A 27126-nucleotide genomic window follows, 5' to 3' on the forward strand; every position below is an offset into this window, starting at 1 on the left:
GAAAAGAGCAAAGTCTTTAAAACTTACAGTGTACAAAAAATAACAAAACATGACACCATCTGTTTCCTGAAAGAAAAGCTTGTACTATAATTTACAGTAAAAACACCTATAAAATCCTGTTAAATCCAGTTCAATCAGTCAGGTCAAACCAGGAGACAACTTAGACTTGGTGGCTGAAATCTGATACGAGCACAGTGTTCATTATATTCTGTTCACCCTGTTAAACCTATTTTGAAGGTTGAATGGCCATTTCTTTTTTTTTTTTTTTGTAGAAACATAATGGCTGATTGAATTTTGAACGAAAAAAAAACAAACACAAAAAATACGTTGGCATCAATTTGGTTGATATGTGAACAAGACAAATATTTTCACCTAAGTCTTTAGTTTGTCATAATAGTGGCCACTGACATTTAACTCCCTTTTACGATTGCAGAAAGGACACTTCCTCTTGGCTTCATGCTTGTACAGCATGCCCTAACATGGAAAACACACTGTAATGTTGAACTTAGCTTGAGGGTTGACTTTCCCAGGAGTTATATAAATCTTTTTGTTAAAAACAATAATATTTATTTATTTAAATCAATTATGCTAAAATGTTGCTAATCCATTTCTCTCAAATGTAATTGCTTTATATATACACACACACACACACACACACACTCTCCTCCTATCATCATGATGACAGCTCTTACCACTGCTAGGGGCAGAATGTACTTTTTCAGAGGGGAGTTGCTGCAAAACAACAAGGAGGAATGTCTTTAGGCAACTTTTGAACTTCCTACCTTTCTAATGATGGGAATGAGACAGGGAAGAGATTACAAATATAGCTTCCAAGCACTTTCAAGATAATCACGGGGCATTTGTTGCATTCACTTCTTCCACGGCAAAATTTCAGTTAGCATGTGCAAACAGAGGCATACAATAATTGTGTGTGGCAAGAGCAACTCCACAGCCTGCTGCAAGGGAAATAGCTTCACTTGTGTTTTACTGAAAGGCACTGCACTTCTTTTAAATGCTCTTGTGCAATAACATCAAAGGGCAGAACCTCAAAGGAGTTGAGACAAGTAAACTGATTACTGCAACGTTCAGTTACAACTATACCCATGGAAAGGGATTGTATCTCTTCACCATGTAAAGGCAACACTGGTTAATCTCAGGGATACACCCTTCAGAAACATGCTGTCTTGTTGTGTTGCACAGGTAAAATATTTGAACAGTGGTGATTATTCTGCTACGTTTGCCAAACCTACAGTGTTTCAAGTAATTAGGTAAATTAGACACATTTGCACACACGAATGATCAGCTATGTGAACTGAGGAAACAATAGGCCATTATCTAGTTTGCATATGGCACTTAGCCCAGCTTTTGATTCCTTGAGCTTCCTCAATGAAAACATGTTGTGAGGTAACACGGTGTTCATATTGTATAACCTCAATGGCAGAGCTCTTGACATAAGACGGGCCTATTTATTGTTTTATTTTTGTCCAGCTTTTGTTACTGTTTCACAGAAGTGGCTTTGAAGTATTTCCTGAATAAACACTATAAAAAAAGTCCTTTGGCATCTTACCTGCAATTAAAGTTGTCCAACTAGTTTTGTGTAATGGCTCTATCTACTGGGACCCTGTGTGTATTACAATACCTGCAGCTTTTTCCACAGTCATGACACTTCTCAGGTACACTGGTGGTAGGGTATTGTGGGATAATAATTAAGTTTTAGATATTAGTCCAAGCTTTTAATAATTAGTCATGAGTTTAATTGATTCATAGTATAGTGAGCCATGGAGCCTGCACTCATAACTGTTGCTAATTTATTCTTGTGTTACAGCTAACAAGGCCGAGTGCGCAGTAGTTTTTATTGTAAGTCGTTAATCAGTGATTGCTCCACTGCGATAATATATCATGTCAGTTGTAAATGTCAATAAATGTATGGATGAATTAAATGAATTAAAAAGCTGGCTAAAGCAAGTCAAGCTGGAGAATATTTTTATGGCTAAAGTATTAATAAATGATTCTTTAACAAATAATAAGTTATAAACCCTCTGTAATGTCAGTTTAATTGGTAGCAGAATTCTTATGTTGGTAGGTGCCCTATAGGCATTATTTTTGTCTTGGATATCGCCCATAATAATAATAATAATAATATTAATAATAATAAGAAGAAGACTTTTTTTAAGTTCATGGCCACAAGGTTAACGGTCCTTTCTTTTCAGTTGCTTGTCGTTCTAGAGTCATAAAACGGAGGGATGCGCCGCGCGTAATTACGCACGTAATTTCGCTTGTATCTTAAACAATTTGTTGAATGGACAAGTCCTTGCGCTATCACAAAATAATTGGGACACGATGGGGACTTTCTGTGCACACTAGGGAAAAACTAATACAAGTTCCAGATATAAATATACAGAGTGAAATGATTCAGGCGAAAGGAGACGCCCTTGGGCTGCTTCCCAAACTCCACCTATGATTTAGGGATTTCCTTTAGGCAAGATTTCAAATACTCCACAATCCCTCCGAGCATAAAAATCATTTCTGTCACTAACCAGTGAGCCTATAGTCGACAGACATGTAAGCCTGATTAGGAAATTAGGAAACAGGAAAAGTCTAGTCTGTAGAACACCTCAGCACTGACAGCGCAGACTGTGGAGCGCTTCTTCTCTAAAGCTAAGTGCTTCCTGCACTGTGCGCTTCTCCTTCTCACATTTCTTCTGTATCCTGTATCACGGCTACAGGCCCGATTTACCTTTAACCTGCTGTCAGCGGCTGTAAGCTGCTCATCCCGTCCTGTAAGAATTATCAATCTTTGCTCATCCTCCACTGTAAAAAATGTCAGCCTCTCCGAGTTTCGTAGCCTGTCGATCCTTGAAGTCTCGTTTGGTGATTGAATATAAATAAGTAAAACTGTACATCAGTTTTAATTGTTCCCAGTGAAGTGGTTTACCGCTTCAAGAGGTGGAGCTGTCTTAAAGTAAAAATGCATCGCTTCTCCTGTTGCACTTGTTCCCTGAAGATTGGAAGTGACATATAGCCTAGTGTTAGATTTTATATGCTTTTACTTAATACCCGATTTATTTTTCATTTTAGTTGTTTTGGGGTTTTTTGTTTGTTTGTTTTGTTTTGCTTTTTTTTATTTTTTATTTTTTGCAGTGTGCAGCCGTGGATGCATCACATGACCCGCTAATCTTCAGTGTATTTCCGCGTTCACGACGGTCGAGCTGTTATCAATGACTCTCCATGGGGATGTGCAGGGTTTTACTTAAAGCATCCTTGCTGTTTTCATCGCCCTGGCCTCCGGTTGCGGCTGATGTCTCCGCTCTGGATGAATGAAACCGTAATCATCTGAGGGTCTCCTCCTCCTCCTGCTCCTCCTCCGCCTCTAATTCTTCCATCGAGCCTGCCGTCGACCAGCGCGGACGAGCTGGGGGGGAATTCGGGGAAAGGGAGCCGCGGCGCCGCGCACCGGCCGACGGACGCCCCGCCGCGACGCGCCACCAACATGCTCACCCGGGTCAAGTCCGCCGTGGCCGGATTCATGGGTGGAATCATGGCCGGGGGCAGCTCCGGTGGAGGGGGCAACCCTGGTTCCGAGCTGCCGCTGAAATTCCCATATATGAGACCTGAGTTCCTCGGCCTGTCCCTGGATGAGATCGAGTGTTCCGCGGACCACATAGCCCGGCCCATCCTCATCCTGAAGGAAACCAGGAGATTACCGTGGGCCACCGGATACGCTGAGTAAGTAACCCCGACGGCTGCTGCCCTCAAAGCGGCTTCTGTCTTCTTTCAAGTGTCCTCGCATTGATACTATTTAATCAAAAGCATCTTGGGCTCAGTTTTGTGGAGGCCCAGGAGCTCGGAGGTGCTCATCCAAGCACTTCACCTCCGAAATGTGCTCATCCTCAGGTTGAAATAAAAACAGGAGGTCAGAGCCGCTCACTCTCTTACAAATACAAAGCTCAGAGTTGGAGCCGAGCTGCACCTGTTGTGACCCGCATCCGTCCCCTGCGTGGTTTTGGATCCACGGAGCAGCCTTTTGCATGCAACCTGCGAGCTTTTAGTACCACAGGCGAATTGCGTGCTGTTTAAAATGATGTCATCAGGCAAGCTGGTTTTCACATGCGAGAGGATGATGCACCCTGTACCAGCAGAATCAGGGTATTAGTCCACAACTGTGCTCACTTTATAGCTGTGTGTCAGTGTGTGTTTGCATGTCACCATGCATCATGCCTGGCTGATGACCGGTGTTTAGATGCGGTTAAGTAAGGAGTTTGTTTCTGTCTTTGCTGTCTCCAATCAGCATCTACATACTACAGTAAAGCATTTGTGCTCATGCAATCATGTCACATTTTACACAACAGTTTTATTTTGTAGTTGCACTCTGATATAAAAGCGTAGAAAACCAAAGATGTTATGCCTAGAAAATAATAACTCGCTTTCAAGTATGGCACTATTTCTAAGTCTTAGATGTCCTAAAAAGAACAATAATAACTTTCAGCATCACGCCACAGTATGTGCTCCTGAGATGTGGTGCTGAGTAAGACTCATTGTTTTGTAAGTAGTTCCTGTATTAAAACATGAATGAGAAAATGAATTTAGTAAGTTGTTCTGGGAAACCCTGTTAGTGTGTGGTAGGCATATACATGTGGCCGTAACTGGACATTTATTAACGTCTGTTAACTTAATGACACGTGCTTTGCAGGATGTAGCCTGGGGTGCTACAAACAGCAGGGAGGAAGTGACTCTCTCAAGTAATAATGACCCAGTACAAACGTATAATAAATGTACAGGGAGTTGCCGTGTAATAATTGTCAGCAGTCAGTTTCTTCCACTGGTATTTCACCGCCATGGTACTCGATGTATAGCATCTCATTGCAGTTGAGCGTCTCTTGCAGTCTTTTGAGCACAGTAGCTCAAGAACAATATATGAAAATATGACAAAAAGATAAAAACCTTCACCAGGACTTAGATTTTAGAGCAGCTTGCTCCGGCTGTATCCCTGCCCCGCCTTGGTTAATGTATCACAGAATTGAATTCCTAGATAGCAGTCTCTCTCCCCACCCTGGTACCATTAATGTGTGCGGTTGACATTTCACAATAAGGTACACAAAAGCTCGAGTAGTCTTCAAGGAACAAATCTGGAACCGATGCTGATTAATCAGTAGTTAACACAAAGTTCCTGCATTACTCTGCTGAAAAAAATAGATAAAGATGAGAAAAGGAAGCTACTGATAGTGCTAATGAACCACTGTGTGATAGTTGTTACTAGATATCTCTGAATCGACCTCTTTTACTTCCTTTCCTTCTTAGATTAAATTTTTTTTGTGCCTTCTTAAGTTAAGTGGTGCGTTATACTGAGTTTCTAGTAAAAACAAGGCACAGTAAAGCTATCAACATGTTCAGATTATTCAGTACTGAGCTATATTGTGTCTCTCCACTCTTGATGCAGTTCTGGTTAAGATTTGTTGCAGCTTTAATTCAAGAACAGATTACATTTGAAAACAACAAAACAAAATAGTTGCCCTGAAGAGGAAAAAAGATTGTTCCCATTCTGAATCCTGTAGAGTTTCTCTCTTAGAGACATTTTTATATTATGAGAAATATATGGTCCCAGAGAATAACACAGATAAAGTTGGAGAGATTTGGGAAATACAGAGAGATATTCCTCAATAAGTGTGTCTAGCACACTGCTCCATTACCCAGGTTTCTCCCTCACACTCAACTCACACTGATACGCATGAAGTGTCTCTGTGGGACCAGTGTGGTTAATGAGTTCAGCTCGTATCAGCATTTGTCTGTAATTAAAGCCTCCTGTGTTGTCATTACAGCAGCCGTTTTGGCCCTCACCTCCTCCTGCTCTAATTGAATGTGCAAATTTTAGCATGTCCAGCTAGCTTACAACCTTCAGTAGTAACTGAGCGTTGCTTTCAAGGCCAGTGAGCATTTAAAAAAAGCCCCTATTGCATGAACACATTCACTGTGGAGTATTTCCCCACTGTGTGGATGTTCCTTAATGCTATTATATCAGTGTGTGGGGTAGGGTTAATTACTCTGTCTTGTTTTTTATTGGATCTGAAGACGTTCCCACTCCATGATAGGCAAACACAACAGGCTCCTCATCCTGAAGACATTTCTCTTGTCATGTTAAAATTAAAAAAGACGGTTTAAAAAAAATGAACTGTAAACATATAACCTCTGTCTTGCTAATCCATGTATAATTATATAAAGCAGCCAAACAGGATTATAATTTTTTTTTTTTTTTTTTTTTTTACATTTTTCATTATCATTCTTATAAAACACTGGTGAGGATTCTGGCTGTTTGCCTGTGACATGCAGAATATTTAGCACAGTATTATGTAGCTTTACTATCTTTGCTTTTGTTTACCCTTTTTTGTTGTAAAGAGTAGAGAAGAAACATTAAAAAGTCAGCTGGAGAAAGAGGTGTCAACCAACTGATGGCGCGAACGCTAGCTTAATTAGCTAGCTAGCCGCGGATATCGGCCAGCGACAGTGTTTCAGTGGGTAAAATCGAAAGTAAACTGTGCCATTTCACTGACGTGCCTCACAGTCCCATTAGAACTAAACTTATCCACTCTGACGTTGCATTCAAACTCACATTTTATTGCTGTACTGTCTTATCTCATCTTTTCACGTGTTAGTGCATTCATGACCAAGGTCCTCAAGAAAAAGCACCAAATTCTGACTTTTTGAAAGATGGTTTCTGTATTTAACTCGTGGCTGGTTCGCTTTTATTGTTCCTTTCAAGTTTCAAGTGTTTCAAGTTAAGCAGAGGCAAAGCTTTCAACCATTGTGCTTCACCAAATAATCACTGCATCCTTGGGGCCAATGTCTGGCCCAGAATCTGTTGCTGAGGGTAGAGAAACAAAGAGGGCATTAGATGTCTGACAATGGAGGGGGAAATTAGGTTTTGTTCCTAATGGGAGGAAAGGTAATTGTTCCAAATGAAACAAAAATTTGATTGGCAGGGAAATAAAATGACTATCATTCTTCCTGCAAATGGTGAAATGAGGACAAATGAGTTGCAGGATTACTCCCAATCACAAGTGCACAATAGCACCAGCTGCACCTTTCATGAAACACAGACGGATTATTAAATTAAATGCGCTGTACTTATTGAAGGATGAGAATTGCTTTTGCTCATAGTTTTCACCTTCAGGGTTCAAAAGTTCACATAAACATATTTTTATCGCACACGCTACACTCAGCAGCACGTTTGTACACACAGGTCATCTCATTACTGTGTTTGTTGACAATAGATTAGATGAAGCAGACAAAGGCTTCCTGGACTTGTGTGTATCATCAAGCTCAGAACTGGTCCGTGTGTCATGGCGTTTTATGGCCGTGATAACTCAGAGGGCATTTTCCACTGTAATTATGGCTGCAGTGGTAATGCATTAGCTCTGAAAGCAGAGCTGAGTAATCAGGGTGAAATCCAGCCCCTGGACATAATGGCTTTTGTACTATGCATGCATGATGAATGACACATTGTAACCAAAGTAGTGCCAGTTTTAGCTCAGGAGCTCCCTCGACACACTTTTTTTTTAATACACATTGATTGTTTGCATTGTTGTTCTAAAGAAGGGGAAATATTGTTTAAAAGGATTTATCACAGGGAAGAGAAACCTGTCTATATTCATAATCAATCAGTATTGAGTTTTTTAATGGTTTGGTTTGTACAAGCCAAAGATAAAAGATTTTAAAATGCAGCACAGCTAAGAATCTGAAACAAGGTGCTGTTTGGCATGAAATATATTTTTTAAAAAACGCATAAATGCATATATTCTTACATACATAAGAATTCACATATGCACACATATACGTGCATGCACTCTCATTTTTGCTCTGCGCGTCTGTTTTGCTGTTTCTTCCCGAACCTCTTTATCTCGTTCTGTCTAGGGTTAACAAGCAACCAGACAATGATGCTGCCGAGCAGAAAACATCCCACAGTCTGAGTCTATAAATAGACATGCCAATTTCTGATTTCACACACACAGACATGCACAACAGCCTCCAGAGATGTCTGTCGGACTCGTCTGTCGGAGCTGTCGTCAGAGTCTCACTTTCTTCACCATGAAGCGGAAGCCCCATTACGTTAGCTGTCAGTAGCTATTGTTCTGCAGGCTTAGGGACTTTTTTTTAGAAGGCCAATAAAAGCTAATTGCTGTAAATTAGGTGTTTGTTTGCTTTAACACAGAAAAGCCATGTGTCTGATGTTTGATGGTTTTACTCAGTCGTTGCAGGTAGAAACTGGAGTATATTCTTTAAAATGCTACTGCCCTGTAAACACAAAGTCTAAGTATGCCAGGCGAGGCTATTCTTGGGCTAATTGCCTTTGAGCTAATTGCTATCATCAGCATGATAACATGCTCACAGTGACAACGCTAACGTGCTAATGTGTAGCATGTATAATGTTTTCCAGATTGGTTATCTAAGCATGTTTGTGCTAAATATCGAAGAACAGCAGAATATCTAATCTTGTTCGTTTTCCAGGTTATTGGTCATAAACCAGTCCAACATCGTCATCCCTAAATTCCTGCTGCTAACATGGTGAAACACCTACATGGTTCATTAAAGAGTGACTCCAGTGTCAAGACTTAGTGTGTATGATTTTGAAAACTTTTAGCCAAACCAAAAGACAACAGTACAACTTAAAGTTAAAGTTTGGGGAACCAGCATTTAGATCACGATCACTGTAAATGTTACTTCAAACAAGTCCAGGTATGTACCTAGTTTATACCTGGACTGTGTATGTGTGTGTGCAGGGTCCCTCTCCGGGTCTGACCATGAGCCTCGACCTGTCCTCATGCAGACACATGAGGGATATGATCATACATGAATGCTAATTTAACTTGCCAGAATGAAATCCTCCTTTCAGCACCATGGATAGCGGCAGCTGGCCAGGTCTGACTTATATTTCAATATTCAATAGAAAATACATTTTAAAAATGCAATAGCACAACATGCTATCAACATAACAATGAATAAAGTCCAGCACTTGGCCACCCGACCAATCATCACCCAGTAACGGACATTTGCAGATGCAGCGCTGGCCTGTGGCTGGTTCAGCCAAGAATTACAGAAAATAAGATTAAACAGTCAACTGAATAGATAAAACTTGACAAATCCAAATAATTAAAACATTTTAGCATTTTAACTTTATTTTTGGTGTTTGGTCAAAACTTTCTGAGGATGACTTGAGTATTCTGGCTTTTTGAAAGACATAGTTGCTGTGTGGTCGGCCTTAACTGTTACTGGGTCATGGCATCATCTCTCTGGTCTGTGGTCTGTGGTCTGTCTGCTTACATAAAGGACAAAGAGCACACACACACACACACACACACACTGTAGGTACAGTCTCACACAAACAAAGACCACTAATTCGCCCAGAAGCGACTGTCCCGATGCATCAGGACACTCCCAGCAGAGCAGTACCACAAACAAGCGCTTTCTGTTTGATCTTCGTCGGGAACATGAAACGTACAAAGCCAGCTGCTTCACTGGGTGTAAAGAGAGAAACCTCAGGCTGGGGCTCTGACTAATTGTTGTGATCCTGCAGTGAGCCATAATAACCATGAAAGACTGCAGCACCGTTTCATCCAACAAAAAGCATCTGAGGTCGGCTTTCATTCAAACGCTTGTTCCGGACCACAGATGTCAGACTGGGAAATCAGAGCCAGTGATGCATCTGTTGCTTGTAGCAAAATTTAACTGGGAAAAATGAAATGCCAAATGTATATTGCCAAGTATGATTTTTATATAAGAAATGGCCATAGACAAGCCCAGCATGAAATATGACTCAGCCTGTATATAAACCATGCTCACTGTCCTTTCCCTCCTCTCACAGGGTGATTAATGCTGGTAAGAGTGCGCTGAATGAGGACCAAGCCTGTTGCGAGGTGGTAGTCGCCAGAAGGAGGCCAATGAGCTACTGCCCTCCCTCCACGCCCAGCAAGACCCCCACCGCCAAGAGACGCAACTCCCTGCCCAACGGAGAGAGCCTCGGGCTCCGCATGGATCACAGCAAGCTGGGAGAGGTAAGTATACACATAAACACAAACACACGTTCAGTTGAATGCATGAGTTTTGCACAAGGCAAACACAGGGAGCACTTACCTAACAGTTCATGTTCACATTAAGACCACTAAAAACGTGGTTAAATCTCTTTAACATGAAATATTCGTGTCTCAATGCACAACAGTTAGATGACAAGATTGATACCACTCTCGTGTCTTTCTGTCAAATATGAAGCTACAGGCAGGAGTCGGTTAGCTTAGCTTAGCATAAAGGCTGGAAACAGGGGGAAACAGCTAGCCTGGCTCTGTTCAGAGGTACCTAACAGCACCTCAGAAGCTCACTTACTAACTAAGAACTTATGATTTAAGCTGGGTTATGTATCAGACTAGATACAGATTAAACAAATTACATACTGTATATATATATGTGTGTGTGTTAATTTGTGAGCTTTGGAGGCAGATTTACTATTTACCTTTGAGCAGAGCCAGGCTGGCTAGCTGTAGCTTCATTCATCTAACCCTATCACTGGCTTTTACAAACTGAACTCATTACACAATTCATTCAACCCCAGGAGTAATAGATCATACTGTATAATGAATGGTTTTGATAAAGGTCAAACAAAGATTCATGTCATTTAAACCTTAAAAAAACAACAAATACATAATAAGTAATAAATAAAATCTGCTTCTGACACAAGAGATTTCATGATCTATTTTTCTCATACCGCTCTCCTTCCAGTGGCGGTCAGTCAAAGGTGTGTGAGCGAGCCCTGTGCTGTTCTTCCCCACAGAAAGAAATGAAGAGATGAGGAGGTCTGACCTCCGCATTTCTCACACACTGTTGGACAGAATGAGTCATGGCGTTTTCTCCTGGGTCTCTCCTCTCACTAATGACTCACTCGTAGCACAAGTTCAACCAGCAGCATTACTTTAACTTGATCTTTTTTTTCTTTTTCAAACCTTAACCTTTTGACGTTTTCTTAGCTGAAGTGTGGTGTGACGAGCTGGAGGATGATCTCTGCATGTTTTTGTCAGATATTTTGGACATTCAAACATTTGCATGCTTATTTGTGATGCTTTTCAATTCAATGTCTCATTACTTAACAGTGGAAAAGGCAGCAGGTTCATTTTTGTGTTGGCACTGATTCATATCAGTTTTGAGTGTGTTCAGTCCCTTGTTTGACCAGAGGAGAGACCTCAGCTGTGTTTCCATCCACGCCCTGTTTTCATCGGAGTATAGCACATTTATTATTTCATATCATCTGGGTGTGGTGTAAGATTAGATACATGTTTCTGTTCTGTAAATATGAGTCTGTAATGTTCATCAGTTGCACACTTCAGAGTCCATGTGCAATGCATTGTTTCTGAGTATTGAAATCCACTGTTAAACCGAAACACCACTGGTGGATTTGGATCTGAATGCTGCTGAATCTACCTCTACATCCTCTCCATGAAAAGACTCATTTGCCAGTTAAGATTAAGATTAAGGTTGAAATAGATTAATTAGTCCCACAGTGGGGAATTTTGCAGGATTACAAAGTGGACAGTGCAAGAGAAAAAACTGCAAATGTTAGTGACAAATACTTAGGAAAAAGTTAAATAATAGATAAGAATATAATAATATATCAATTAAATAATAATGTGTGTGGTTATACCATACTGGGACTGATTAGTGGGTGTGAAAATATGCATTTTCCCTGAAGAGCTAAAAAATTACAAACTAATTTTGCAGATAATTTTTCCTGTTTCTGTGCACTGATCTATATGAAATAAATACATATTTTATGTATTGTGTCTGCAGGACAGTGAAGGACTGGTGTTCCACTACTGGGCCTTGTTCGATGGTCACGCTGGTTCAGGTGCAGCGGTTGTCGCCTCCCGTCTGCTGCAGCACCACATCGCCTGCCAGCTCCAGGCTGTGATCGAGATCTTGCGCAACCTGGCCTCCCTACCTCCCACAGTGCTGGGAGAGGAGCCCGACAACAACCCCTATGTCCACGGAAACGTCTCAGGCCCTCACCGTGCCCTGACCCGGGCTGCCTCGCTGCGCGGGGCCGCGGGCGCACCTGGTTCCCCATGCAGTACGCCGCCGCCACCGCCTCGCTTCTTCACAGAGAAGAAGATCCAGCACGAGAGCCTGGTGATAGGAGCCATAGAGAACGCCTTCAAGGAGATGGTGAGAGACAGCTGCAGAGTCGTGATGTACAGTACCTGCGCCCACTCATCCTGATCAGTCCTCAAAGCCTTCACGCTCACGGAGAGTCACTCTGTCATGCATCATTACTTTAATTTTGGATTTCGGCTGACGCTCTTAATGTAGAGAAATGTCCTGTGAAGGTTGCAGAAAAGTTTTCATTGTGTCCTTGCAGGGATCAGTTGTCTGACCTCACAGTTGCAGACGGCCTATCATCAGCATTTTTACCACCTGTGCTGTTATGGCCTTTTTTCTAAGTTTCACACTGTAAAAATATCCACCTTATGTTATTTAGGTTGGTCTGACATTTTGATATACCATGGCAGGAAATGCACAGTGTGATTAATAATACTGATGTCAGCTACATTCCTATTGCAGGAGCAAGTTTCAGGGTCTTCGAGGTTGAAGCGCGTAATGCAACTTTAATACTTTCCTCGGTCTGGCGACATTTTCCCACGATTCAAAATGAAGTGATATAATTACTGCAATTAACTGATTAAGACAGCAAATGAATCTGGAACCGCTTTGATGATCAATTAATCTTATAAGTCATTAAAAAAATAACCAGTGGTTCCAGCTTCTCAAGTGTGAATATTTGTTAGCTTCCTTAGCCGTTTATGACACTCAGCTGAATATCTTTGGGTTTGATGAGGTAAAAGAAAACATCTCAATGTGGAAGCAGCTCCCTGACATTTTCTTTACAGTTAATTAATCGACTGAATCAAGAAAATAAATACAGATAATAAAAAGCAGCCATTAGGTGCAGCTCGGCACAAATTGCTCTCCGCAGACTGTACGACTCTCGCCAGCTTTGCTTTCAAGATGAGGTGTATGAAAACATGGCAAAGGTCAGGACTCAAGAATAAGCTAGGGTCAAAGAGACAGCTGATTAAGTGCAGCAAGAAAAGAGGCACTTGAGATGCCCTTTGTAGTTGACTGGCTTTAATCTGCTGAGATACATCTTGAGTCCTTCAGTCTTTTTTCCTTTTGAAGCACAGTATAGTTAAAGAAGCAGACCTTTGCACGAGTGTGACGCTGTCACTAGTATAAAGTCCCCACAGCTATTGAACTGAAAGACACGGAGTCATCTTATTCAAAGATCATTTAAAAAGATCATTTAAATAATAACCTGCACTTGAATGCATCACATGTAAACTTTGGCATTTCTGCAGTCGCCACATACAGCACGTACTGCCAGTGTGTGTGCAGTAAATATTTACATGGATACCGAGGAGTTATGGAAATGTAGATACTGATGGAGCCAGCATGTGCATGGGAGTAGATAGATAAAGAAAAGCTGGTATCTTGTGTTTGCTGTCGTTAAATGATATGTGCTATACTTACTAAACACTGATATTCTGACCTGAGGACAGATTCGCCAACACACACACACACATACACATTTTGCAGAGATGCACGCAGACTACAACCTTTAGCGTCTCTGTTCACAGTTTATTTAGACAAATTGGCATCTGGCGTCAGAGCGCTGGCTTATGAAACGATGGCTCCTGGCTAAATGCCACTCAACCGTACACATTAGTCTGTGGATGTCTGTCGCAGCAGCAGCAGCAGCAACTCACTAAATATGTCTCAAATCATTTGCTTTTGAATCAAAGGCATTTAAGGAGAAACAGCCACAGGAAATCTACTGTTGTGTCTTCCCAAGTGGATCCAAAAATACCAAATTAATGCTCGGAAACAGGACAGATACTTTTATATCATCCAGTTGTGTCTGTCTTTGACATTTTTCATCTCTGCTTTGTATTGTATGCCTCTTTTAAACTGCTTTGAGAGATGTCTTTATAAGACAATGTACACAGTATTTCCACTAGATGGCAACAGAAAGCAGTGCACATTGTTCAAGCTGTACTCAAGCTCTTTTAAGATTAACCTTCCCGTCACCTTTTTCCGTTTTGTGAAAATAAACAGTCTTTATTCTTGATTTGACGTCCTTTGTTGGAGGCGATCACTGCGTCAGTCAAAGCTGTGGCCTCTGCAGAAAGAAATCCACCTGCGGGAAAAAGCAGCTCTTCAGAGAGCTGCTGTGTCTGCAGGGTTCCTGCACAGACCTGTGAAACTGGGAGAAATTCGTGTGATTACGTCCCGGTTGTAAGAAGGGAGAGAAGGATTCCGAGCATCGTAAACATAAATATGTATCGTAAAATGAGCAACGCACTGAGCGAGTGCACTTCTGCAGCCAGTACAAGGCCCCTCAATCCTGATGATGCAAAGTCAAGACGGAAGCCCTCTCACATATCACTGTCTGCATTATTCATGCATGACAAGTACTTGTTTACTGACACACGGTCAACAAGAGGTTCAGGATAAACCGATCGATAGTCTACAGCTTTGCCCACACATCGCCTGCCTTTCTGAAAAGTTGATCAGATTCTATCAAGTCTTGCCTCTCACTCACTTTCTGTGTCCGAGTCATTGAATAGAACACAGTCTATGGATTCAAACCCTCTTTCTTTTCTGCTCCTGTGGGCTGCTCACTGTGTGGATTTTGTTTTTAATGACCTTTTTGTTTTTCTGTTGGCTTTTTTTTTTTTTTTTTAAGTGACGCTTCATTAAAGAAACTGTCTCTCTCTCTTCCCCAGGATGCCCAGATTGAGAAGGAGAAGCAAATGTATAACATCACAGGAGGATGCACGGCTCTCGCGGTGGTTTACCTGCTAGGAAAACTATACGTTGGGAATGCAGGTGACAGCAGGTGTGTGTGTTCATCCTTCTAAAATGAAATGGTTTGTGAAGGGCAGAGGGTTAATGACACTGCAGTACACCCTGGGGCCCCCAAAGACATATAATGGCAGTGCATCAACATGCTGGGGCAGAGAGGGGGGGCGCTGCTTGTTCTTTTTGAATGTAAGGAGTGCGTGTTCACAAGGTTACGTTACCTTCCTGACTTTTTTCTGCAGGGCTATCATTATTAGAAACAACGAGATCGTTCCGATGTCGACAGAGTTCACGCCAGAATCAGAGCGACAGCGACTCCAGTTCCTGGTAAGAAAAACATACCTTTATGTCTTACTGCGTGTTCTGTTGAAAGTATAATGCTGCAATGCAGTGACACCCAGTCTTTACTCTGACATGTCGTCTGAATCTTGACAGATATATATGTGTATAAGGCTGGTCGCACAGTGTTGTACTGTTGGCCACAGTTTCTCACTGTGTTCACATGACAAGCAATACAATCAGTGATACATCTGAAGTCCATCAGTTTCATACAGAGCTGTGCAACAGGGGAAATCAACCAGTGCGAGGACAAGCAGATCATCAGCTGAGAAAAGATGGGTGTGACTGAGCTTTTTATAGTGAGTGGCAGGTGACAGTGACTCAGACTTCCTCAGCTCCACGGTTCTTATTGAATTCATGGAGAAATGTGTCAAAAGTGATGTTTGGACAAACTTTACTTAATGGAAAACTCAGAACTTAATGAACATAAAGCAAAGATGTACAGAAGATCTCTGTACAGCAACAGTGGAATGTAACTGAGTATGTTTACTCAATTACTGTACTTAAGTACAAATTTGAGGTACTTTATGATACTTTTCACCTCTATTCTTAAAATGCCAAACATGTCATGGTTCCAGTTTCTGAAACATTTGCTCCTTTTCCTTTTAAAGACTTTAATTAGTTTGAGATTTGCAATAAAATTGTCAAAAATTGAAACAGTTAATTAACTAAAACATTAAAATGCTGCTTACGCATTATTCATGCATAAGTAATAACAATCTCATGACATACATTACAGTATAACAGTCACAAGATGTTATGTTATGTTATGGAAAAAAAAAGTGGTCAATATATTGTCAACAGAATTTTAATTCTGCAATATCATATCTTCTCAGCCTCATCATTTTCAGCAAATCACTAATTTTATCTGCAAATCTGCCACACATTTTGCTGCTGGATTGACTCGAGCACCATCTCTGTCTGTCCTCCAGGGTTTCATGCAGCCTCACCTGTTAGGTAATGAGTTCACGCACCTGGAATTTCCCCGGAGAGTTCAGAGGAAGGAGGTGGGCAAGAGGATGCTCTACCGAGACTTCACCATGAACGGGTGGTAAGTCCCTTCAGTCTCCCGATGTCTCTTTAATTTTCTCTCTTCTACGCACTATTTTCACTGAGCAGACAATACATTTGAAGACTCCATACCCATTAAAAAAAAGCCTTGCTATGAATCGTACCTGTTAAGTTATGATGTGAAATGAAAGCTGCTAATTTTCTGGGATTGCGAACTCCAACTGCCTCCTCTTTAAATGAAACAATTATCTGCACACCATTTCATTAGTTTATCTCACTGTGGTCTGAATGCCTGCCTCCCTCACCCATTTCTCCTCCTCTACTGCTGCTGAAACTCTACTACACAGTGAGGGCTGAAGTCACCGGCAGAGAGCTAATGAGGGAGCAGCCTGACCTGATACGATGTGATGATACAGCAGGGATGGTTCCGTACGTGTAGTGTTATGTGGGTTATCCAGGCACCATGCTGTTTAACTGTGGCTGCACTGGAAGTCAGTAATGAGATGTGCTTTCACTGACACACTCACTCTCACTCACCGACACACAGAGGCACACACTGTGCTGTGTGTATTGCGGTGTGTGATATATATTTCACAATAAGGCTCCCTCCAGAGTCAGCCAGGATGTGCCACTGTTATATTTCTCTTAGCATCGATTTTTGTGCCTCATGTCAGCAACAGCAAGAGGCGGAGACATTATGTTTTTGGGTTGTTTTTTTTTTTAGTGCAAACATTCACCTGAACTAAAGAACAAACTGATGGCAAACTGTGCTCTGATTGGTTGGTTGGAAGACTAATTTTGATTGGTTGGCTTATAGCCTGGTTGCTCGGTTGTTTGGTTGGTAGCCTTATTCTGCTTGGTTAATTTGTACTTGTGTTCTGATTGGTTGATTTGTAGCCATATTCTGATTGGTTAGTTGATTGTGTGTTCTGATTCACTGGTTGGTTTGCAGCTGCATTCTGATTGGTTTGTAGGTTTGCAGCTGTAATGGTTTGCAGGTTGGTTGGTATGTAGCCGTGGTCTGATTGGTTGATACAAATTCCTACAAAGCAACCAATCAGAACGTGGCTACAAATCAAGCAATCAGACAAGTGCTACAGACCGACCAATGTGTCATCAGCTTTTAAGTTAACTAATGTTTCTGTCATGTTAATTATTCATTATTCATTCTCTTTAGCTCAGTTTTCGCTCCACACTAACTCCTGAGAGAAATATCTGGGTCTTTAGTGGCTAAATGCTCCACTGTGATCACCAGCTAGCCACTAACTTTTTCTTGTCTGCTGTTTGGTGCTGGTCTGCAGTGGGTTTATCAGAGCTAAACTGCTGTTTGGGCTGCAGACAGATGTATGCTACATCTGGAAACTGTCACTACGAGAGACCCTTTTCACATTACGATCCATTGTTGTGACAGAAATATGTTTAAAACTTGCATATTTTGTTATGTAATTCTGTAACTGAACAGGCATGTAATGTTAGCCTTCTGTACTTGATTATTAGTACATTAGCAAGGTTCAAGACATAGCCCTATATCTCACTTGTCTTACTTTCAAATCTTCTTATCTCAAAAGATAGCCAGGGCACAAAGTGAGACAGCAGGACAATAATTTTGAGCGATTTGAGAAAGCCAAGGGATTGTAATTACTCTGCTTTTGACTACTGTGGCTTGTTTACTAGAAGCAGCTACTGTTGAGGTGCCCTTGAGCAAGGCAGTATTCATAAGGAGCTCATTAAGGGCCAAACTGCTCATCAGAGCCCAAGGTTATGCTTTGCTCGTTTTGTCCAGCCAACAGTTGAAAACCAAAAGATGTTTAAATATAAACCAGAGAAAATCAGTAAAACCCCATATTTCAGAAGCTGGAAACACTGAATGTTTGGCATTTATGAGTGTTTTTTTTTAAGGTGTGTGTAACTCTGAAATGCAGAGTAGGTGATACTGAAAATGAGCTTTCTCATTCAGCGGCGTAAACAGCGGGAAGATAAATTAGTGTGTGCGACTCCAGAGAGGTGTAAAGTTTGACGAGCAGAGATGGGAGGGTGGTTGATAGATGAAGCAGCTGTATCTCTGCCTCTCCGGCAAGAAGGCACAAAGCCAAAAGGCCTGACAGAGAGAGGGTGTTGCGTTTGGGTTGTGAAAAGTACACATCTCAGTTTGAGACAGACAAATGTGCAGTGAGAGACACAGACCGACAGATGAAGCAAACCCCGGTCAGATGTGAAGCCGTTTGAAGTGGTTGATATTCTTCACTGACTGGTGACGCCAAGTCTAATCTAGCTTTTTTAAGTACATCAGCGTCAGCCATGGAGTCTTACAGTCTAACATCAAAGCTCCATCTCTCAGTGTGTTTTCAAATCTTCTGCTTCCACTTGTGCATTTCTGACCTTATTTTCTGTTGTTGGCTTGTGTATTGGAAGATCCCCCTCCCTCTCGCTTTCTCTCACTAAATTTTTCAGTAACAAAACGCTTGTTATTGCACTCTAGAGAAACACTCTGGCATTGTGACGCACACTGAATCATAGTGTTGAAAACCTTCAGGAGGAATGTCAGTCGCTTTGTTTCCCACTTTTAAGTATATTAATAAACCTCCTTCATTATTATTTATTTTGGGCTTTTTATTAGACAGGGAAGGTCCAACAAGTTGCATCTTGGGAAGTGTACTTTTGGAGCCTCATCCCACACATAGACTGTATCTAAAAGTGCCTTAAACCTGCATTCTGTCTAATTAGTTGCAAAAAGAAGTCAGATTGTATTGAAGTCTATGGGAAAATGGCCCTACCTAACTCTCTCTCTCACTTGATTTATTACCTCAGTGAAAGTTTTTCCTAATGAGTTTATGGTCTCAGTCACTAGTTTATCAAGTCTTCTTCAATACAACATGTTGTTCATCTTTTAAATTATGGTTCCATTTAGAGGAAAATAGATGATAAAGCAGGGTATGCATAGGGCGTGGCTACCGTTTGATTGACAGACTGTACCACACACGGCGACCTGCCTCACATCACAATAGAGTACACAGCTGGTAAGATCCACCCCTCACTCCTCCTCAGCTCCACCTTCTCATCCAGTTCTCTTCTGGTTTCAAAGAACCAAGATGGCAACGGCCAAATTGCAAACTCATGGCTCAACGGCAGTTCACAAACCAATGGGGGAAGTCACGGTGGGTTGCCACTTGGTCCCACACTAAGGACTAAAAGTCAGACTATCTCAGCTCCTGCTGCACCAATTTTGGCCATTCCTACTCCAGCAAACCTCCCCCAGATTTATGAATGTTCAATACTAAATTGAATTTAGCAATGGAAGACAGCACAAGGAAGTTGATGCATTTATACATGGACAGGATTTTAAAGCAGCATAGCTGACACTTGGGTGCAGCAGAACAAGCTGTAATCACAACAATGACACATTGTCAATGTATAAAGTTATTGTGGCTAATGAGTTAGCTAACATTTACTTAGTCACACCTACAGCAGACATGAAGCAACACTGGCATTCATTTCATCAAACTTCCAGCCACCCAACAAATTTTCTCTCTTCTTGTAGCTCTGTTTGTGCTCCCCACCAACTCCATAGAGAAATATTTGCTGATTTTGTTCCACTTTGTTCACCAGCCTGATGCTAACTTTGTCCGTCTGCTGCTCGGTGCTGGGCAGGTGGTGCACACTCAGTTTATTAGAGTGTTTTTGCTGAAAACAGCTGCCTGGTGCAGCTGGTGATGGTGGGGTGGATGAGAGCTGTAAGAGTTAACCAAAAAAAATAAAGCAGCAGAGTTAGGGTTAATGAACACTTCATATAGCTGAGAGTAACTGCAAAGTCACAAAATAATATTCTGTTAATTTGTCACAACATGCGACTCCTTTTACATTATATAATCATTTGATTTATTGTTAATATAAAAATATCGATATATTAAAAAGGAGGTTCTGAATGAATAAGATGGTGAAGTGGGACAAAAAGGGCCCAGTAGTCAGTCAGGTGGCAGCTGCCTTTGGGTGTGTTACATGTGGATGAGTAAGGGAGAGGGTGTAGGAAGTGCTGACTGTGGAAGTGCTGTAGAACCAGCAGAGAAAAGAGGGTATAATTAGAGAGACCTCTACAGTTTACACTTGCTCTTCTCACTCCACTTGGCACCTCCTTTTTAAAGTGTGTGTGTGTGTGTGTGTGTGTGTGTGTGTGTGTGTGTGTGTGTGTCACACTGTATTGATCTCCTTTTCTGTCCTCGAACACAGGGCATACAAGACCATTGAAGATGAAGATCTCAAGTTCCCACTAATATACGGTGAAGGGAAAAAGGTAAGTGTGTGTGTGTGTGTGTGTGTGTTTGTAAGAGAGTGTGTATGTGTGTCTACTCCAAGGCCTGAAGATGTATCTGGAATTCAGAAGTACAGAGGAAAGAGTAAATCACTCCTCAGTCCAACGTTCTCGGTCTGATACACACACACACACACACACACACACACACACACACACACTCACACTCACACACACTCACTCCATGCCTGCTAGCTACCCAGAGAGTGGGCGAACACATGGTCTCTGATGTGTGAGTACCATGCTGTGTGTGTGTGTGTCAGTGTACACCCTCACTAGAAGAGAGTAGACGGTCCATCCGTTTCACTCCAGTAGCTACTTCTAATACCCACACACACACACACACACGCTGGCATTCAGATGGACACACACCACTCGGGAGATGACAGTCATCTCTCTGAGAAGTGAAGTTAATCCCCACTGGGACAGCAGAGGAGAGATGAGAAGAAGAGACCGAAACTGAAAACACTCTAGCAAGTAAATTGCACAAAACGCTGCAGTCATGTCAGTGTGTTTCAAATTTTCAATCAGTTCACTTTGATGCAAAGAGAGACGTAACAAGTCCTCATCAGAGAAGGGAAAGGCGTCTGTCGACCACACCGCACCAGTGTTTTAAATTTTCACACAGGGATGAAAGAGTGGAAGAATATTGAAGAAGGTTTGGAAATGAAAGGAACAGAAAAATTACACTGTTGAGTTTCAGTGCCCTTAGGAAACTTAACAACACTGGCTCACATGTCGTGATATTTGTTGTGTAGATCTTTTGTGTTGCCTAGCTGACATATAACCTAACCTCCTCTGGAGTGTAGTGAACAAATCCGTTTTTTTTAAGGGAGGAAAAGAAACATGCACTTTTATGAGAGATCGGCCCATTTGAGATGCTGCTGGTAAATACATCTATATGATGAGCATCTGTCGTTTTACATGGAAACTCTCGGTCAGTCATATTCTAATGGCCTGATGCCAAAACCCACAGAAATGTAATGCATTCACTTAAAAAAAAAAAAAAATCTGCACTGTCTCATCATTATCTCTGAATTCGGAGTAAAGTTTTCATGAGAAAAGTTTTCAAGAAAAAAGTAAAGTCTGAATCTGATTTTTTCAGATTTCTTTCTCAAGTGAATGTATCACGCTTTCTATAAAAACCTGACATTCACTCCTGGTGTTTTCAACAGATGTAAGATTTACCCTCTGTCAAACTGGAATATCCCAGCTTGACATCTAGGCATCTGTATTTACCCATGTATCCACTGAATTACAAAACTAGACCAACAGCTGCATGTATTATCTCCCGTAAAATGCAAATCTGTATTGCTGTACAGTGAGCAGTTGTCACTAGCTCCGCCACTCACTTGTGTTGCACACGGTGACAGAGGCCGTGTTTCTATCCATATGTTCAAAGCGAGCTAAAAGTGAAGCGGTCTTTGTTTTACAGGCTCGGGTGTTGGCCACTATCGGCGTGACGCGGGGGCTCGGTGACCACGACCTCAAAGTTCATGACTCCAACATCTACATCAAGCCGTTCCTTTCCTGTTGCCCTGAGGTAAGAGCTGCAGTAGTGCTGCAAATAGCCTGCTGACTCACATTCAGTCAGCTGGTTGTTAATATCTGGTTTACATTTATGCACATTTGAATGTCACCTTTCACCTGGTGGCTGTCGGAGTGTTGTATCATTTAAAGTCACAATTAAGTAGTAATATTATTAATATTAATAAGTAGTAATATTTCTACATTTTGGGCAATTTGCTAATTCTTTTTCTTACTGAGAGTTAGGTGAGAAGATTGATGTTTAACAAAAATGCCAAACTGTTGCTTTAAATCTAATATTTAAGAGGTTCTGTGTAATATGTCTTTACACTTGTATATTTTCTGTGGAAGGGCCACAGTTTTATTTTCTTCATCTCCTTTGTTTGTTTGTGGGTCATTCAGGATCCTGTGCCCCCAACTAAAGTCGCACTGTGCTCATGAGCTGCTTGTTTGGGGAGCTTGGGGTACATAGTTGAAAAAATCTGAGTTCTGCATCTGTAACTTCTGAATGTAATGATCTTGTCCTGTCTCTGGGGCTCAGACCAGTCAAGAGCACATGGACAAATACAGTAGATATCAGGTTACGCCTGCGGTCAGCCTGTGCCTCATTTTGTCATGCTAGGTTTTCCAGACACAAGGAATTGTGCAAACATGTCAGCATCTATCTCCTTAAACCCATTAACCCCCAGACTTAAGTTGTTTCCTGTAGCCGGTACAATTATTATAAAATCTCATGTTGCAGATGTTTCCTTTCTTCTTTCTTCCATCTCATCGAGTTTTTCTTGCCTGCCCCAACTCCTCACCTTGTATTGTGCCATGACTTTGGTCACATGACTTACCCTGCTTCTGCCCCCGTCACATCTGCACCACAGTCACTAGAAGTGGCATTTTGCTGCCTCTGTCTGAACTCAGTCCTCTGCTGCAGGAGAACTTGAGCTCACCTGTCTGACTGTCTGGCACTGGTTTCAAAGAGCTTTCATCTCCTGACGTAGTTCATCTTACAGAGTTTTGCATTTTTCCTCCCAGAGCTCTCTGCTTGATCTTTAATTCATTAATACCCGGGTTCATACCAGGTTCACATGGAAGACTTAACTCCTCTCAGCTCTTTGTGTCTCTGTCTGTGTGCCTCTCTTTCTCCCACAAACACAACTCTCACCTCTCACCAAAGTCTGTCAGTGAATGAAAACTGCATTGAGCTCATTAAGTTGTGAAAATGCTAAATCAGTGTAGGTTTCAGTGCGGCTGAGAAACTTGAGCTGCCGTAGCTAAGAAATCTTAACGAAATCTATTTAATATCTAAACAATTATTGAATGGATTGCCAAGAAAACCACCTGCAACTAATGACATTCCCATGTTTTTGGGTGTAAATGATTGATAGGGACAGAAATCTTTGCAGTCAGTCCACTACTGAGCAAGAGTGCCCCGGACTGCTAAACAGCTGCAGCAATAATCAAATGGTGCATTTGTCCATATCAAAGTATGACCACTAAAAGTGTTTGCTTTTGCCAATGACAGGTTAAGATTTTTATTATAAGTGTCTGACAGCAAAATGGAAAGGATTCCTAAGGCGATACACCTGTTTGTTAAAAAGTAAGGTCCCTGTTTAACCAGAGACCCCTGTTCTATTGCTCTTTTGGCACCAGACTCCATTGACAAAAATGGTCATTTTACCTTGCAGAACATGGGAGTTGCTGGTCTATCGCTGCCTTGCTCAGGCCCAGGAGTGTTTTAGAACAAAAGCCTCAATGTTTTGTGGTTCGGCACGCAGGTGAAGGTGTACAGCCTGACGCAGTACGAGCACGGAGCTGATGACGTTCTGGTGATGGGGACGGACGGGCTCTGGGACGTCCTCTCCAACCAAGAAGTTGCTGAGGCAGTCACTACTTTTCTAGCCAACTGTGACCCTGATGATCTGCACAGGTGGGACACTTTGTTTCTTTGTTACTTAGACTGTGTCTGTGTCACGTGTCTGTTTTTGCTGCAGGATTATGCCCTAATGTGAATTCTGAAACTGTGCCACTGTGTTGCATATTTTATTCAACAGACACAGTTTCTGTTCCAAGGATAAATTACAACCTTGGCCACTTACCACTTGCTCTTAGTGTCATGGCACATTTTGACTAAAAATTTTGGCACAGTGTTTTGGGGGTGAAGTATAAACTGTACCAACAAAATATTAAAATCACATCACAGACTGCCATCAACTTCTACATTTAAGGAGGATGCAATCAAATGAAAATTTTCAAGTGGCGTCATGTTTCAGACAGCGTATAATGAGCCACAGTTTATTATCACATTAGGTAATAATATTGCAGCATCAGGAGCCCCACACACTATGGACTGAAAGCTTCATTATAGTTTCCTTTGTTGCCCAGGTACACTATGGCAGCACAGGACCTGGTTATGCGAGCCCGTGGCGTGCTGAGGGACCGAGGCTGGAGGATCACCCACGACCGTCTGGGATCTGGAGACGACATCTCAGTCTTCATCATACCGCTGATGTACGGCAACCGTCAGCCTTGAAGAGCCTGAGAGAAATGCTGCCGTTCAAGGACCCTGAAGGGCCTGTAGGTCTTATACCAACAGGACTAGTTAGTCCTGAACTCAGTATCCCGTTTCAGTTTTCTCAGTGCCGTTTGCACAATTTTTTTCTTCCTTAGACAAAGGTCACGTGGAACTTTTAGATGCGTTGGTGTTTCATTTCTCTATAGGAGTTCAGGATTGGTCAGCCACCAGTTTGGCTGCACAGGAGAACTACAGTCAGCACATGCTCTTAGACACATGCTAATTTGATCAAAAAGAAATAATTTTGCCTGTTAAAAGTTATCAAGGAGTATAGTGAGTGACAGCAGCTCCATAGGATGGTGGAGGCGTCTGTTCCTGAACTTCTGCAGAGATGTGAAAGCTAAAATACACAAACACTCTTCCAAAGTGAGGCTAGATCTCTTTCTTTCTTCCCTCTCCTTACCTCTCTTGTATGCTGTACAATACCTGGCTCCTCCTTTTTTCTACCCTCTCTTCTAGTCCCCACCCCCCTTCTTCTTTCCTTGTACTGTACAGTCAAACTTGTTTATTAAAAAAAAAAAAAAAAAATACCTCCTTCATCTCCTGACCATGGACGGAGCTGACAGGTCAGCTTCATTTTACGTTTTGCCACAGTGTGGCTTTGAAGGATTATTTTGCGGAAGAACTGCTTCCTGATTCCTGAACAGATCACAGAAGGAAAAAGATGAAGACTTGAAGTTATCCACCTCATAGTAGCGAGACTGATAAGCAATCTGTTTCACTATTGGGATAGAAAAACTCACAAGGGGATCTGAGCTGGTTGACAGAAGGGGCAGAGTTTGATATGGTTTATGAACAAAGTTTGATATGAAAATTGATTAGTCATTTAACATGTGCACAGAAAGAAAATGTTCACTGTTACAAGTCATTTCATCCGATATTAAGTCCAAAAGTTTAAATAAGTTTGAGTATCTGAAGTTTGGTTTCACTTAGTTGGTGATAAGCAGCATTTATGTTGTTTTATCTTTTCTCAACGTCTCCCAAGCTGACATGGGATATTAAAAGATTGGTTTAATATTTTTGGGAAATGCACTTATTCACTTTTTCTTTGCCAAGAGTTAGATGAGTAGATTGACGCCACTGCCACACCTGTATGTTACAGTAGGCTAGACGCTGTAAAGCGTAAACTAATTATAGCTTAGCAGACCTAAAATAGCGGGAAACAGTTAGCTGCCCAAAAGGTTTGAAAAAAAGCTCTTAAAAACCTTTAAATGAACACATTATATCTGCACTTGACTTTCTCCAAATGTATTTTACCTAGTAATATATAGAGGAGTTAGTACTAGGTATATTTTTTACCTTTTAACAAAGCTAGGCTAGCTGTTTCCCCCTGCTTTTGGCCCACCTAAGCTAACGGTCTCCATGCTTTAGCTTCAAGTGTAATGTGCAGGTAGGAGAGTGGTACTGAACCTCTCATTGAACTATTAGCAAATATGCTAATTTATTTCTAAATTGAACACTGGGGAACTTGAAATTTGTAGAATTTAAGATGAATGGTATTCCAAATAAATAAGGGGAAAATTAATACAGAAATAAAGGAAAAAATAGCTAAATAACATAGTAAAACCATTAAAAAGCCAGGAGCTGCTGCAACAGGCTGCCACTCTCATGGCGCCATCTTCAAATACGGGATGTTCTGCTCTTTTCAAACTTGCTGAATTCCCGAAAAAGTGGAAAAAAAAAACCCCAACAACTTCTTATTGGATTAAATGACTTGTACATCAGTGTAGTCGCACTTTAGGCAGACCCACGTTACTCGCCACGGGGCCATAATACATGTAATGATGAAGACGTAAATATTCCCTGCAGCAGGGAGGATTACATAAAATTCATTAAAATCACGAAATACAATCAAAGTGAATCTGAGCGAAATTTCCGCAGAGGAAAAAAAAAAAGCTGAAGGCTTCCTTTTGCTGTGACATGTTTTGCATGTTTCACAAGCTTCAGATGCTTGACACAGGTAACGTTTGTCCGCAGAGGGAGCGGTTTGAGTGCAATGCTGTGCTGTGTTCGGATGTAGTGATTTACTGTGTGTCAGTGCATGCAGTGACATATTGTAGGCCTGGGAACATGAGCGATAGTGCAATGGTTTACACTGCTGTTTGTTTTATATGGACTAAAATTACATTTCTGTAATGTATTGAAGAGAGTGGCAATGTTATTTGTTTGTAAATGTGCAGTAACCATGCATATTTATTTATTAGGTTGTTTTTTTCCTTTCCACTTGTTAGCATCCCAGACATTTAGCGTAACAGTTAAAGGATGTGATTGATTGTGAAGGAAGGGAATGAAATGAAACAAAAATCCTGATGGCCAGACATGAAACCAAATAATAATTTATTTTTTGTTTACTTTTTTCATCTTGGTGACATCTTGGTGGCTTCAGAAAGAAAAGCGACTGTCAAGAGTTCAGTGTGTCTCGTAACTGTCATGGCCCGAGAAACTAATGTTCTTATCTGAGTGTTCGCTCCTTTCCTCCATTATT

General features: G+C 41.4%; 1 protein-coding gene across 1 annotated transcript; it reads left to right on the forward strand.

Moving 5' to 3' along the window:
* The first annotated feature begins 3180 nt into the window (after positions 1 to 3180).
* On the forward strand, positions 3181 to 25169 carry LOC139635187 (protein phosphatase 1H-like). Its single transcript, XM_071502259.1, has 10 exons — positions 3181 to 3726; positions 9854 to 10043; positions 11824 to 12198; positions 14817 to 14929; positions 15135 to 15219; positions 16164 to 16282; positions 20467 to 20530; positions 21984 to 22091; positions 23845 to 23996; positions 24452 to 25169. Exons 1-10 carry the CDS (start codon positions 3491 to 3493, stop codon positions 24597 to 24599), a joined length of 1590 nt encoding a protein of 529 aa, XP_071358360.1. The 5' UTR covers positions 3181 to 3490; the 3' UTR covers positions 24600 to 25169.
* Positions 25170 to 27126: the final 1957 nt, after the last annotated feature.

This window comes from Trachinotus anak, unplaced genomic scaffold (assembly GCF_046630095.1).
Source record: "Trachinotus anak isolate AG129_WGS33_773 ecotype Australia unplaced genomic scaffold, CSIRO_AGI_Tana_v1 ptg000018l, whole genome shotgun sequence".
Classification (NCBI taxonomy): domain Eukaryota; kingdom Metazoa; phylum Chordata; class Actinopteri; order Carangiformes; family Carangidae; genus Trachinotus; species Trachinotus anak.